Source organism: Melanaphis sacchari, unplaced genomic scaffold (genome assembly GCF_002803265.2).
Source record: "Melanaphis sacchari strain LSU unplaced genomic scaffold, SCAv2.0 Contig1_pilon_pilon, whole genome shotgun sequence".
NCBI classification, from domain to species: domain Eukaryota; kingdom Metazoa; phylum Arthropoda; class Insecta; order Hemiptera; family Aphididae; genus Melanaphis; species Melanaphis sacchari.
Genome location: NW_020270976.1, coordinates 1,315,390 through 1,329,035, shown reverse-complemented (window position 1 = coordinate 1,329,035; position 13,646 = coordinate 1,315,390). Strand labels below are relative to the sequence as shown.

General features: G+C 24.1%; 1 protein-coding gene across 1 annotated transcript in view; it reads right to left on the bottom strand.

Annotated features, from left to right (window-relative positions):
• LOC112593207 overlaps positions 1-10,341 on the bottom strand; it is a 121,495-nt gene extending 111,154 nt beyond the window's left edge. Inside the window, exon 1 of the mRNA XM_025337556.1 lies at positions 9,884-10,341. Within this exon, the coding sequence (XP_025193341.1) occupies positions 9,884-9,947 (64 nt within the window). The 5' untranslated portion in view covers positions 9,948-10,341. The remainder of the gene's footprint in view (positions 1-9,883) is intronic.
• Between the last annotated feature and the right edge of the window lie 3,305 nt (positions 10,342-13,646).

Below are 13,646 nucleotides of genomic sequence, written 5' to 3'. Positions count from 1 at the left end.
ATTTTTATCACCCTGTTTAGTTAATCAATGACAAAGATCTGAAGAATAATCATCCATGCTATCATTTTATCGAATTGGGGTTATTTTTTTAACAATTTACTTTTAATCTTTTTCATATCTTGGGTCGACATTTCAATTTTTTTCTTTTTTTAAAACATTTTTTTCTATAGATTTTTGAGTTTAAACACATTTAGTTTATTTTTTAAAACTATTATTTTACCAGTGGATTTAATGAAAATAAAACATAATTTAATATAAATATGTATACAATTATTAAAGAGATTATAACAAAAATAATGTGATAAAATTTAAATGTTTAACTTTTATACTAATAAATACATACGTAAAAATACTGAATACTTTTAAGTTTCATTTAGTAAACTTTTTGGGGTTTTTAATTATATTTATACGAAAAATACAATTTAATCGAACATTGAAACCCTCTTTCCTAATAATTTAAACTTGAACCATAGGAATTATTAACAGGCAAATTTCACTAACTTAGTAGCCAAATTTGATCTATTACCCAAAGTATATACGTTATTTTAAAATAAATCCCTATTATAACTCCTACAAAACTTCAAGACTATTCCCGAGATAATTTATATATTATTTATATTATATATTATCTATGTAGGTATTATACACTAAATTGGTGAGTATAGCCGAAAAACGTTACTGATATAATCCTTTAATTTCCAAATTTCGTATAATTTTTAATAGGAAGTTAATTCAAACTTAGGAATTTAGTTAAATATTTGTTTACTCAACATAGCATAACTCTATGAACTAATATTATGGAAATATTTCCCTACAGATGTTATCAATTTAGATTCCTTTGCAATAATAAACAGAAAATCGGTACGGTCTATTGGGTTTTGAATAAAAGAAATGAAATAAGAAGAATATTGGTACCATAAGGTATTTTATTTTTATTTTCAGTGGTTCAAAAAATTATATTTCAAAAAATATTAAAATGTTATAAACTTGAATAATAATAATTATGATATTTACTCTATGTATTTAAGAAAATACACATTATTATGTTTTTTATTTAAGTAACATCAATTTTTAATAATTTGACTAAGTTTATTTTGAAGTAAAACAGATGTTTTTTTTTTTTTTTGCTTAAGCATTAAATTATCATTATACACATCAGATTTATGAAGTATTATATTTAAATTTTAATATTCATCCTATTTAATGCACTAATAATAAAAGAAATAACCAAAGCTATAGAATAAGTCTAGCTCCAATTTATGAAATTTGATAATATTGTACCTCTTATAAATGTTGCTAAATAATTTAAATTCTAACACCAGATTTCATAGCATATACCATGAAATAATAAAGCATCTATTTTTAATTATACATAAGAATAAATTTTAGTAAATATAATTTATTTCATTATTTTACGTTTTGTCTTTTTTAAATTTAATTAAATGCATCAATTTCATACATTTTTCAATAACGATTTTGTAGCACAATCAACTAGCGATATATTTTTCTCGGTACCATTACCTATCAGTATAGTGGATCTAGAAGTCACGCAAGAAAGAATAGTGAACTTTCATAAATTAAATTACCTTTTTTTCTTTAACCTGTATTGAAGGCTAATTATTTGAATTCTTTTCCCTAACAACTAAATAAATCTATAATAAAAAAAATTGATTTATAATAAAGAACATCTGTTCTAAAAAACAAATTAATGCATATTTTTTTCTCCTTGAAAATTCTACTATAATATCTTTCACATTTAATTATTTTACTCTTTGGATGTGCAAAAGCGCTAAGCAAATCAATTTTGCTTCTCCCATACGAGACATTAACCAGATTTTTAGTCTAATAAATGTAATAAACAACAAGTTAGTATATACATAATAATTATTTATCGATTATAAACTTAAATATATATATTACATAAATCAGTATAGATTATACTATTATGTGTAGTGTAAAATATATTAACTTTATGTTAACTAATAAAATAAATAAGTTTGCCTGCAAAGAGTAAAGAAGCTATTTTTTGCAGAGGCAACATTTACAGGTGAATTATAAATAATTAAACATGTCAGAAAGATATCAATAGAATATTAATTTAAAGCTGAAATCAAGTTTATATTTTTTGATATACAAAAAAATAAATCACTTTAAGCATTTAAGGTACTTAAAAATATAACTTAATATATTCAATAGTGTTACTAATAATAAAAACGGTATCTTTGGATAATATACGTTTCCATTTTTTAAACTACAGCTACAGCTTTAACTTAAGGTTAAGTAAGAAATATTTATGAAAAATGAAAAACGTTTGACAGCTTAATTTATCTGATTAACCAATTGATTAATATTATTAAGTTCTGATTAAATTTTTCTATATTAATTTCATTTATGTTAATAATATTAAGTTATTTTAAAATCCTTATTATAAAATGTAATCATCAGTTATATTATATAGAAGTGTTATGAATAATTATATTATAGTTTTGTTAAAAGTTACTTAAATTATTTAGACAAGATCGACTAGGGACAATCACAAATAGCAATTTCTATGTAATTAATGGCAGTATCATAAAAATATAGCTTTCGGCCCAGTATAAGAATATAGAAATAACATAAAAATACAGCTCAAGGGTGTCAATTTCCCCATAACATCTTTCCCCCATATATTCGCCATTAGTATATAAAGTGTGTATATTCTACTGAAAGCACTTGAAACATTATCTAATATCTAAAAACCGTGAACAATATTACACATTAAAACTTTATTTTAAATTGTCTAACGGTTTTAGTTTTTAATCGCAAATCGTATATTTGATTATTAAACGAATATTCATTCACCAGTAAATCACACACAAATAAAAGTATTTATATAAATGTACTAATAACAATTTTCATACAAAACTCAAGTAATTAGGCATATGCAGAAATTCAAAAGTCGTGTACAATATTTTATTTTATATTTTTCAAATAACATTTTTTTTTTTTTTTTTTTAGTAAATAAAAATAGATTTTACCAACAATGTAAAAAATTGTATTTCTGTAAAAACAAGTTAAATTATTTTTATATTTTCAATACAAATTTATTAATTCAAAAATATTTCAAATTGGCCTTTTGTAAATGGGGTTACATTTTCCTATAACTATTTAAATGCCACCGACATTACCATAGATAAAACATATTTTAATACATTTTATTGGCTAAAACGTGACTAGTTTTTAATATTTTTAGCAAGTTAAGGATTTCCTTCGTTATTTATATTGACAAGCACAATAATTAACGTCATAAGTCTTTTAACTATTATTAAATTGTTTTTTATAATTCTTATAGAAAAAAAATATATGTATTAAACATACTAATTTTTGACTAAATATTAAATGATATGATGTTTTTTTTTTTTAAGTATTTTAAAACAATTATGTATCAAAAACATGGGTGTGTTCAGATCTTATAAACGACCTAGAAGGTCGTTCATAAATTAAATAAACAACTGTGAAACTGTACAAGACCGGATGCCAGATGATCCCCAAGTTTAAGAAATATTATTATCATTATTTTATTGTGAATAATAATAAAAAAATAACTAATGCAAAATATAAAAATAAAAAATAAATTACATATTATTAAAACAAAATTTAAAATGAATTATAATTACTAATATCACATATTTTACCAATACATGTTTCGTTAAATTTTGCAAGTTGAGCTCGTTCATGATGAACACGACCTATATACAATCTTTTAATAAATAAGTAATATTATAACTGAATATAAAATGTTATTTAACCTTTTGTATTGTATAGAATTCTCCTGGATCAGTGAACGATTAAACTTTTAATAAATTGTAGTTGAATTTCCATATACTCTTCAAAGCGCTACACTTAGTGTCTTCCAAGAGTTAACGAGTACTATTTTACATTACTGGACTGATATTAGTACTTGCATTACTCTCACTACATCAAAATCATTGTAGAACACTCTATATATTATGAATTGTAATTAAATATAATATAATATACAATAAATATCACCTAACAGATCACTCACTCGAGTTTCTACTAACAATAATTAATACCATAACTAATTTATACACACAACACAATATACGTATATAATATTGTACTTGAATGTTAATTACCGTGTACCAATGAGAATACGTGCTACGTCATCTTAATCACTTAAAAAGCTTCTCTTGACAAAATGAATCGCATAATTAATTAAGTTTAATTTGATTATGTAGACTTGAGAAGAAGCCATCAACAATTCTTATTTAACTTAAAAACTTAATTAATATTTAAAAAAAAAAAAAAAATACACAACACTGTTGGTATTAACGAATTTAAATAGATAGGTATATAAAACTCATTAACACCTATTTCAATATTAGTTTAATATTATAAAATATTATTTAAGTATTTGTATTCACGGTTATTTTCTTAAAATTAAAAATAACCTAGCATTCTAAAAAATGTCACAGTTATTTATGATATTATAACTATTAATATAAGTAGTTAGTAAGTTGTCTAAAATGTTAAATAATATATTTTATTGACAATGATTTATTTTAATACCATGCATGTTTATAAAGCTGAATTAATTTTCTGATGGTATTTAATTTATCATTCAAGTATTAGATATAAAATATTTAATAGTTTTTTTATTATTATTTACTCATAAACATTTCTAAAAATTAATAAAAAATAATCTTAATTAAAAATCATTTTGTAAATGGACCGAATGAAATATTAAATGTTATGTCATCTAATTCACAATAGAAGAAGAATTGGTTAAAGAAGATAAGAACTAAATACTTAAGAATTTAGTACAAAGCAAAAAATTCTTATTTCATAAAAACTGTTGAGGATAATAATCCAAGAAAATGCGTTCACGCTTGAATTTCGGTCCACCAGAGCTCTTAGAAAAACATCCATCAAAATGTTTGACGTTAGTTAAACACTTAAACTTATTATTCAGATAAAACCATACATAATATTTTATAGTATAGTATTAATTTTTTATATTGCATATTCATGTTTGGTTATTATATTTTTGGTTTGTCAGCGATAAAGCAAATCAAAGAAGTAAAGACTACACACTTTTTTCAGAGTAAAAAATAAATATATTTTCATCTTATTGTAATTTTAAAGGAGTCGATTTACTAAATATTTTGAAAATAGGTATTTTCTGTTTTTACAAAGTAATATGAGTAATTATGTATAATTATAATTTTTTTTTTTTATACATCAGTGATCCTATAGTCTATCTCACAAAAGAAAGGTTCCGCATTTTAACGAAAACCAGACAGCCCTACTCCGCTCTACAATTAATACCACCATCACATTCGACCCGATCCTAGTTCGTAGCTCGATCATATACGCGAAACAGGACCTTTATTTTGTTAGACAGACTATAACAAAGTTAATCAATATAATCATAATTTATTAGAAAAAAGAGTAATTAGATAAAAGAAATCAAAGTAGTATATTATCTTGGTTAATGAATTATTGTTATTAAGTTATCAAGTTCTTTATTGGAAGTTTGTCGGGTTTTTCAACTTTGTAGTTTAAGTGGTATTTGAGACTATTTGATGAATTTATAAAGTACAGTCAGGAAGTGCTTACAAATTATTTATAGTTCTCTAAAAAAAGTTTTTATGTAATATTACGACCTAAACGGAAACCATGTATAACTTAATTCGCACGTTTATTTGCTCTTTATTAATTTCAAAAAACAAATTTAAATTTTATGTTATTTTTAAAAACATAAGATCTTATTACTTTTATTTTAAACATACCGTCTTACTGACAATAACCTCAAATTTAATCTAATAAACTATAAATATATTTACCATACAAATGCTAAGTTAGATTTTAACCAAACATTTTCAAGATCTTTTTAAAATTGACGTTTAGATAAATATTGAAAATTTTAAAAATAGGAATCCAACGATTAAATAATTCAAATTTACTCATAAAATAAAAATATAAAATATATATTCTGTGTTTTAAACTTTATCAATGTAAATATTTTTTTCTATGTAAGCGTAAAATAAATCTAATAATTAGTACCTACTTTTAAAATTTTAAAAGGTATTTTAAAAATCACTAATCTTATCTTTCTAAAATATTAATTGTGTTTTATTTCAAATCAACTATATGATAATATTTTGAAAAACTTTCTTTTTCTGTTAAAATTAGCTTATGGTCTTATGATTGTAACTCATAAACATATCCTTTAATGTAAAAAAAAAAAAAAAACAACTTTAAAACTAATATAATGCATATATGGTTACTCACAATCTAATGGGATAGAAAAACATTAAAAATTAGATTAGGTATGTAAAAGGTCCAAAAAAATTAAATAAAACATATTTTAAGACACGTTTAGATTGTTTAATTATATTTTTGATATAAATTAAAATCTGTTTAAATATAATCTCAGAACCGTCAAATTAGTACCTACTGTGCTGTTGACATTTGTAGTACCTATATAAAACGTATAAATGTATCCTCATCTCAAATAATAATTTATTCAAATTTAAAATAACGTAAATATATAATTTTTAAATCTCTACGCTAATATTATTAAATAGTAGAAAATCTTTGGACAATTGTGACAGATTTATTATACGAGTCTGTCTCTTATATTTACATATTTATATATATTTTATGAATACATGTCGTTAGTAAAATGTCAACGCAATGGTACATGATAAGCACTATAATACGTCAGAATATGTTTTATTCAACTATCAAAAATTCATTTTTTTAAATAAATTGTTCAAATAAAAAAATTTGTACTTATAAACGTATATAGATTCTGAGTTGTCAAGACTTACATATTATATTTTTCTTTAATCTATGCACACATAAATCACTCAATTAAACACGCTTGAAATATAATAATATTCAATGATACGGCTACAATATACACGTTTAAATTCATTTAATTTTAAAAATGATATAATGCGAAAATAATAAAATAATCAAAATTCAAAATGTATTTTTAATATCCATTGTTACAAATTGTATGTGTCAATTACCATTTATAATGGATATGTTTAAAGTGTTCAGACATTAATTCGTTTTTAGATCAACTTGATTGATCATGTTATGCTATGTATACAACATACATATAGTTTAAGTGTATAACGATATAATATCCAATGTATCGTATTCATTATATTGGTAATAGTTAAACTAAAAATGTTAACGATAATTATTTTTACAAACATGTAGATTGCGATTAACATACACCAACTACTGGTTATGTGTTAATTAAAAAAAAACAATGGATAATTAAATGGTTTAACTGTTTTAGATGTTTACCAAAATAATACAAGATTATGTTTACTTGGGTTCAACCTAAAATTTAAATAACTTCTCAATCCTCTTGATGAGCCAGTCCAAAAATTCAATAATCTCGAGAAAAAATATAATATAAAAATATTTATTATTAAGAATAAATTAATTCTCAAAAATGAAATTTTTACCAACTAGTACAATATTACAGTTATCTAACCACTCATTATGTGAATTAAATTATGTTCCAACTTTGCTTTGAAACAAAATAAATTCAACTAAAATATTACACCACACATTTAAAAATATACGTCTAACCTATACGATATTTAACATAATATATTCCTGTGCTTTCAGGCACAATTAATAAACTTTTTAATGAAACTATTATTATTAACCGCGTTTACTCATATTATAAAATGTTATTACATTTTATATTATAAAATTGGTTCAAATTTATAGTAGCTATATTTGCATATAAAATTTTTTAAGAAAGTTTAAAAAATCAAACTTTCCATTGAAAAATAAATAGAAATTAACATAATAAAAGTAATCCAAGTCTATCAATTGATATAAAAATATATTTCAGTTAATTAGCTGGTATATATTTTTTTCAAAACTCTAACATAAAACTAGAAATGTTTTGTAATTGATTCCTTTTGGTAGATTCTTATACCTTTAATTTATTCACAATATCAAGTTCTTATCCATTTTCCGTTTTCAAAGCGTTTAATGTTATTAAACAATTATAACTTAATGAAACATAATTTAATTTATTTTGATTAAAGGGGTGAAGTTCTTAAGAATTTTCTTGCAACATTCCCAAAGTAATAAACTTGTATAAATAAGTAAATAAAAAAAATTATATAAGTAAAATAAAACACTATAATATTATTAATATTATTTATTTTGATTTAATTTAATTATTGTCTAAAGAATTAGCAATTGAATTTTTTATGAATCATATATAATATTATGAATTATGATGGAACAATAATAATATAATTCTTATTAATAATTTAATATTTATATAATTCAAAGTCGTTTTGGTGTATTTATAATTTTAATTATATTCTCTACATTTTTTTTATTTACATGTTTAGGTAAAATTTAAATTATTAAATTATATAATTTAATACAATAGTGCAATATATTTAAGTAATGTATGTTATTATATAGGTATGTTCACACTTTACAAAATAATGTGATCATGCAATGTTGATAATTTAATTATTTAATAACTTTTATTTGAATATCCTTAACTGAATACGTTCTCGATACTTATTTAAGTTAAAGTGCATTCCATCAATGTTTTTTTTTTAATATTTTGTTCTGAATAAAATATATACATAACATATTATGCTTATTTTTCAAAAAAACAAAAAATAAAAAATATTTATAATATAATGAACGTTAGTACAGTTTAGACTGCCTGAGAGATTTGTTATTATATTTATCTTTTAAAATAAGAAATTATATATTGCATATTTTATGATGTAACTATACATAAATGTGGAATACATATTGAGTATGAGTTAGCTATTATATAAATTGTTTATTGCCCAATTCATATATTATTGACGAAATATCGTTAATATATTTATTAATATGTCAATTTTTAAAGATAATTATAATTTGGCATTCTGTATTAAATAAAACTGAAACTACCATTTGAGTGGATCTATAATTTGCAAATTTATAGTGTATAACATTTAGGGTAATATATACATTAAATTATGTTATCTGTCAAGAATGAGAAAAATAAATTTAGTTGTATTTATACATTTAAAGCATAAAAGTATGACCTTATTTAGCATTTCTCTAGTGATGTCACAGTTTTTTAGAATAATATTTATTGAATATAATGTCCAAAGGGACCACAGTCCTCTAAAATTAAAAAAAAATATATATATATGTTTCCTTCTAAGTACGAACCCGCAGTGACTACAATATCATGCGGCTTTCTTATTAAACGTGGGAAAAAACATAATACCTATCTATATCATACAACGTCACTGTCTTGGGCATAATAATATTTTGTTAGCTCGTCTAATATTTCTATAATATATTAATATGTATGCATTTTATACATGAAAAGCCAAGTGTTCAACAGTTAATATTTACTCGTATGTTCTTACATGTTGTATTTAATATATTGATATTGTGCACAGTGTTTTGTTATTAATTTCAGTCGTTTTAATCACGGCATACGGTTATTATCGGAATAGGTCGTAGTAGGATAGGGTTATAGGTAACACGATCAGAAATTCCTAAATTTTTCTCAATAAATGTCTTTGTTACGTGAGAACTGAAATATTATCGTTATAATTGCGAATAAAATATTATTTATCACGTAACATTAACATAATCTAATAAAGGCCTAAAAAGAAAAAAAAGGTCCCTTCTAAGTTGTATTACTGAAGTTTATATTTACAAGCAAAAATTTAAATATATTCTCCGGTACATGATAACAACTGCACGAAATGTGACGTATCTATGAACTAACAGCACTAATATAAAATGAATTTAAAGGAATCTTTGCATTATTTTTTTTTTTTTTATAAGTATGCATATCACTTACGGATGAGTAATAGGTAAACGAATAGTGTGTAATGTGACGACGGTGACAGGAACAAGGCCGCCATCGGACACGCGGACGAAATTCGTCGTGTACGGATGCGCGGCAGTAATGTTTAGATACAGTTTTTATTATAACAATAATAATAATAAGCGGTACGCGATAAGAGAAAAAAAAATTGACGACGATAGTTATAATAAAAACGGAAATAACGTTTACTATTTTTCTTTCTTTTTTTTTTTTTTTTTTGAAATTGTCTTATGGCAGAGATATGCGAGGACCCCCACGCACGGCGGTTATGTCACACTAGACGAAAACCGTATCGGCCGACACGACGCGAACAACACCGCTTGACATCGACTGCAACCGTTGCGCCACCACCGTAGTCGAAGTCGTATTCGTATTCTCTTCGGTCGTGATCGCGGCAATCGACGGGAGGACACTACCGACGGGGCGAAACATTGTCGTCCGACTGCCGTGCGCAAAACGTTGAACGCCGCCGCTGATGCCACCGCCGCCGCAGCCGAGTCCCTTTGAGAGGTGGCGATGAAAGCGGCGGCAGGCTGGTTGAGCAGCCGACTCGCAGCGACTTGCATCTCGTTGGCTGGCAAAAAGACGGGGGCGGTTGGGAAATGGCTCATCTCTAGGGGGTGAGAGCCGGGTTATACGAAAAAATTACGTCCATTAGAGGCGTCAAAAGAACAATCGCTCGCTGCCTCCTCTGACCCCAACTCACCATTTGTCACACTCTTCCGACTCGCACGCTAGCATCTTACCCGAGTCCTGCCACGCCGACAAGTCACAGCAACCCGATCGCGTACTGCACCCCCCTCCCACCCCGCTGAAAACTCGCCTACCAAGATGAGTGTAATATATTACCACGGTGTATAAATAACAAATGGCTATCGTGAATCCGATGAGCTGACTTGTTGAAAGGACGTGCGAGGAATGTTTGAAACAAATTATAAAATAAAAATATTATTTTGTGGTCCGGCATCGGGCGTGATGTTATTATGATAACGCCGAAATCGAAAATTTAATTTACCGATGGTTGCGAATGAAGACCAACTCCTTAATATGTTAATGACGTACGTTAGCGTCACTATTCACTGAATTGCGTTATTTTTAACGAGTGACATACGACCGTGGATCCGCAGTATAATCCGGATAAACAAATAAATATTGTTTCAATTAAATAAATTGTTTAATATTATGATGTTGCAGACGATGATCACGGACTCGCGGTCATTATTGTACCGACATGAATAAAATTAATATTTTCAATAGAACGAGTTAGTGGAAATAAATTGTTATATGGTTAGATAATAATTAATAATGTGGATAAAAAGATATATATTTAAATTTAAATCTATATTTACGGATATCATATAAAATCTTCATAAACTCAAATATTTTACTCAGTAATCTCACATTAATATTTTTTATTAAAATCAACTAATTATTACTTGTTGTATTATTGTTGTAGGTATTAGAAAATAAAAATCATTGCTTTAAAGTTGACAGAAAAGCAATAATTTAATTTAGATTTCGATATATAAATTTAAAACATAAAAGTCTTTTATTGATTTCTGCGTGGATGTTAATAAAAAAATGAAAGGAATCAGGAGTTTAACCAGAATTCAAAATGTTTTTACGCTTCTTACAAAAAAAAGAAGCATTTCTTAATTAAAGCAAAGTATAAAATATTTAATAATTTTATAATGTTTTAAACCGAAAAAGTATTTAGCTTCTAAATAATTATTGGTTTCAATTTAGCTTTTATTTTAAATCTACTGCAATTAAATAATCGTTGTTAGATAATATATAGTAAATCATTATGGACGAGTATACAGAATACAATTTCTGTTTGATAATTTTAAAATTTTAAACAGATAAAATCATTGAATTTAAAATAATGACAAAGACAAGCTCATTATAATATTCAAAATTATAACTATTTTAAAAGTATTTACATCAGAGATATTTCCATGTAATACTATCTTATTTCTGTAAAAAGATTTTAAAACTCATTGGATATATTGGGATATGCTTATAAGTTTGTCTAAAATATATGAAAAATGCATTGTACCGAAATTTAAAAAAAATATTTTACCATCTGAAATACGCCAGATATCCAGATGAGCTACTTCTACCAAACAAATTACTAATGCACATAAATTAAAATGTGTGAAAATTTATTTCCGAAAATATAATTGTCAACAAAGTATAGTAATAATAATACTATGTATTTAAATTTAATCTGTTAGGTGACACTATTGAGTGCTTTTCCAATTAAATTATTCTCGTTACTCTAAAAATGTAATCAAATTTGCCTATTTAACCATTATACATTGATTGTAATTATTATTTATTTTTACAAATAAAAATTATTATCTAAATAAGTACATGTAAACTAAACTACAAGCCATAAAAAAAATTAACATAAGGTATATAAACATGATATGAAATCTAAGAATTTCAAAAATTTTAAATGCACATACATTCCACTTGAGATGAGAAAAATATTATTTTATTAAAATCAATAAGATAATAAAAAAATTATAAAAATTGTCATATATTTATACGTACCATAATTATCATAATAATAATAATAAATATAGTACTAAAAAAAGTTTTTTGTATCTACTTAATATTTTAACATAGTCAACGATTTAAGTTTAATGTTTTTCATTTAAATCATTTTATGTATAATATATTTGTATAATTCTTCTAAACATAGTTAATTTGTATATATAATTCTATGTTTGAAAGGTTAACTATGATTTAAAAAAAAAAAAAAAAAAAACATAAAGATGAGTTGAGTTAAAATTTTTACTTTAATACAAGTTTATAATACTAATTTATTATATGTATTAGTTATTCGATTTAAATCTGTTTTACCAGTAACCAGTAAATAATTAGATCAAATATTTCTTATTAAATATCGATAATGATATTGACGTGTACTAAAATTTAAATTAGGTCAAATACATTTTAAATTTTACTTAACTGTTTCATGTATGAGGATATTATCTTCGATGTATTTTTTAATCAGATCATAATATATAACTATACAGTTATCGATAATCTTCAGTGTTTTATTTTCGTTTAATGCCGACGATATAATTACTTGAATTTACGTTCCTAGTGAAATTTGTCTTATTCCCAAATTTTTGAAATGAATGTATCATGGACTTTTTTTACCTGATATCTTTGTAATTTCTAACCCTAATATTTTACAGTAAAAAGTTTTCAATTAAATTAAATTAAAAATCTTTTTTTTCTTTCTTTTTTTTTTTTTTTAACCTTATTATAAATACACAATTTGTTCTTGCGACCCAATAAGATTATATAATAATTCACATCAATAGAAGAAAAACAATTTTATTGAAGAAGCCACCCATTAATGACACTTTCGTCTTTTATTTTAAATTAAAAATCTGAATAAAAATTTAGCACCTATTGAAATACATTACAATATTCATCGAAGTAAAATAAGTGTATTTGTGAATATGCTTGTAGTATACACCCAAAAAAGGCAAATCAATCTAACGATTCAAAAATTTAAAAAAAAAAAAAACCTTCAAAAATAATACAACTTTATCTAAAATTATACAATAATATTATTATGAATAGTTATTAATTATTATATTTTGAAGATAAATTATAAAAATACACGCATGTCTATAATAACACAACATTTTATATAAATTAATTAAAACTATACTTTTTTCGTTTAAACTATATTATAATTAATGAATTTAAT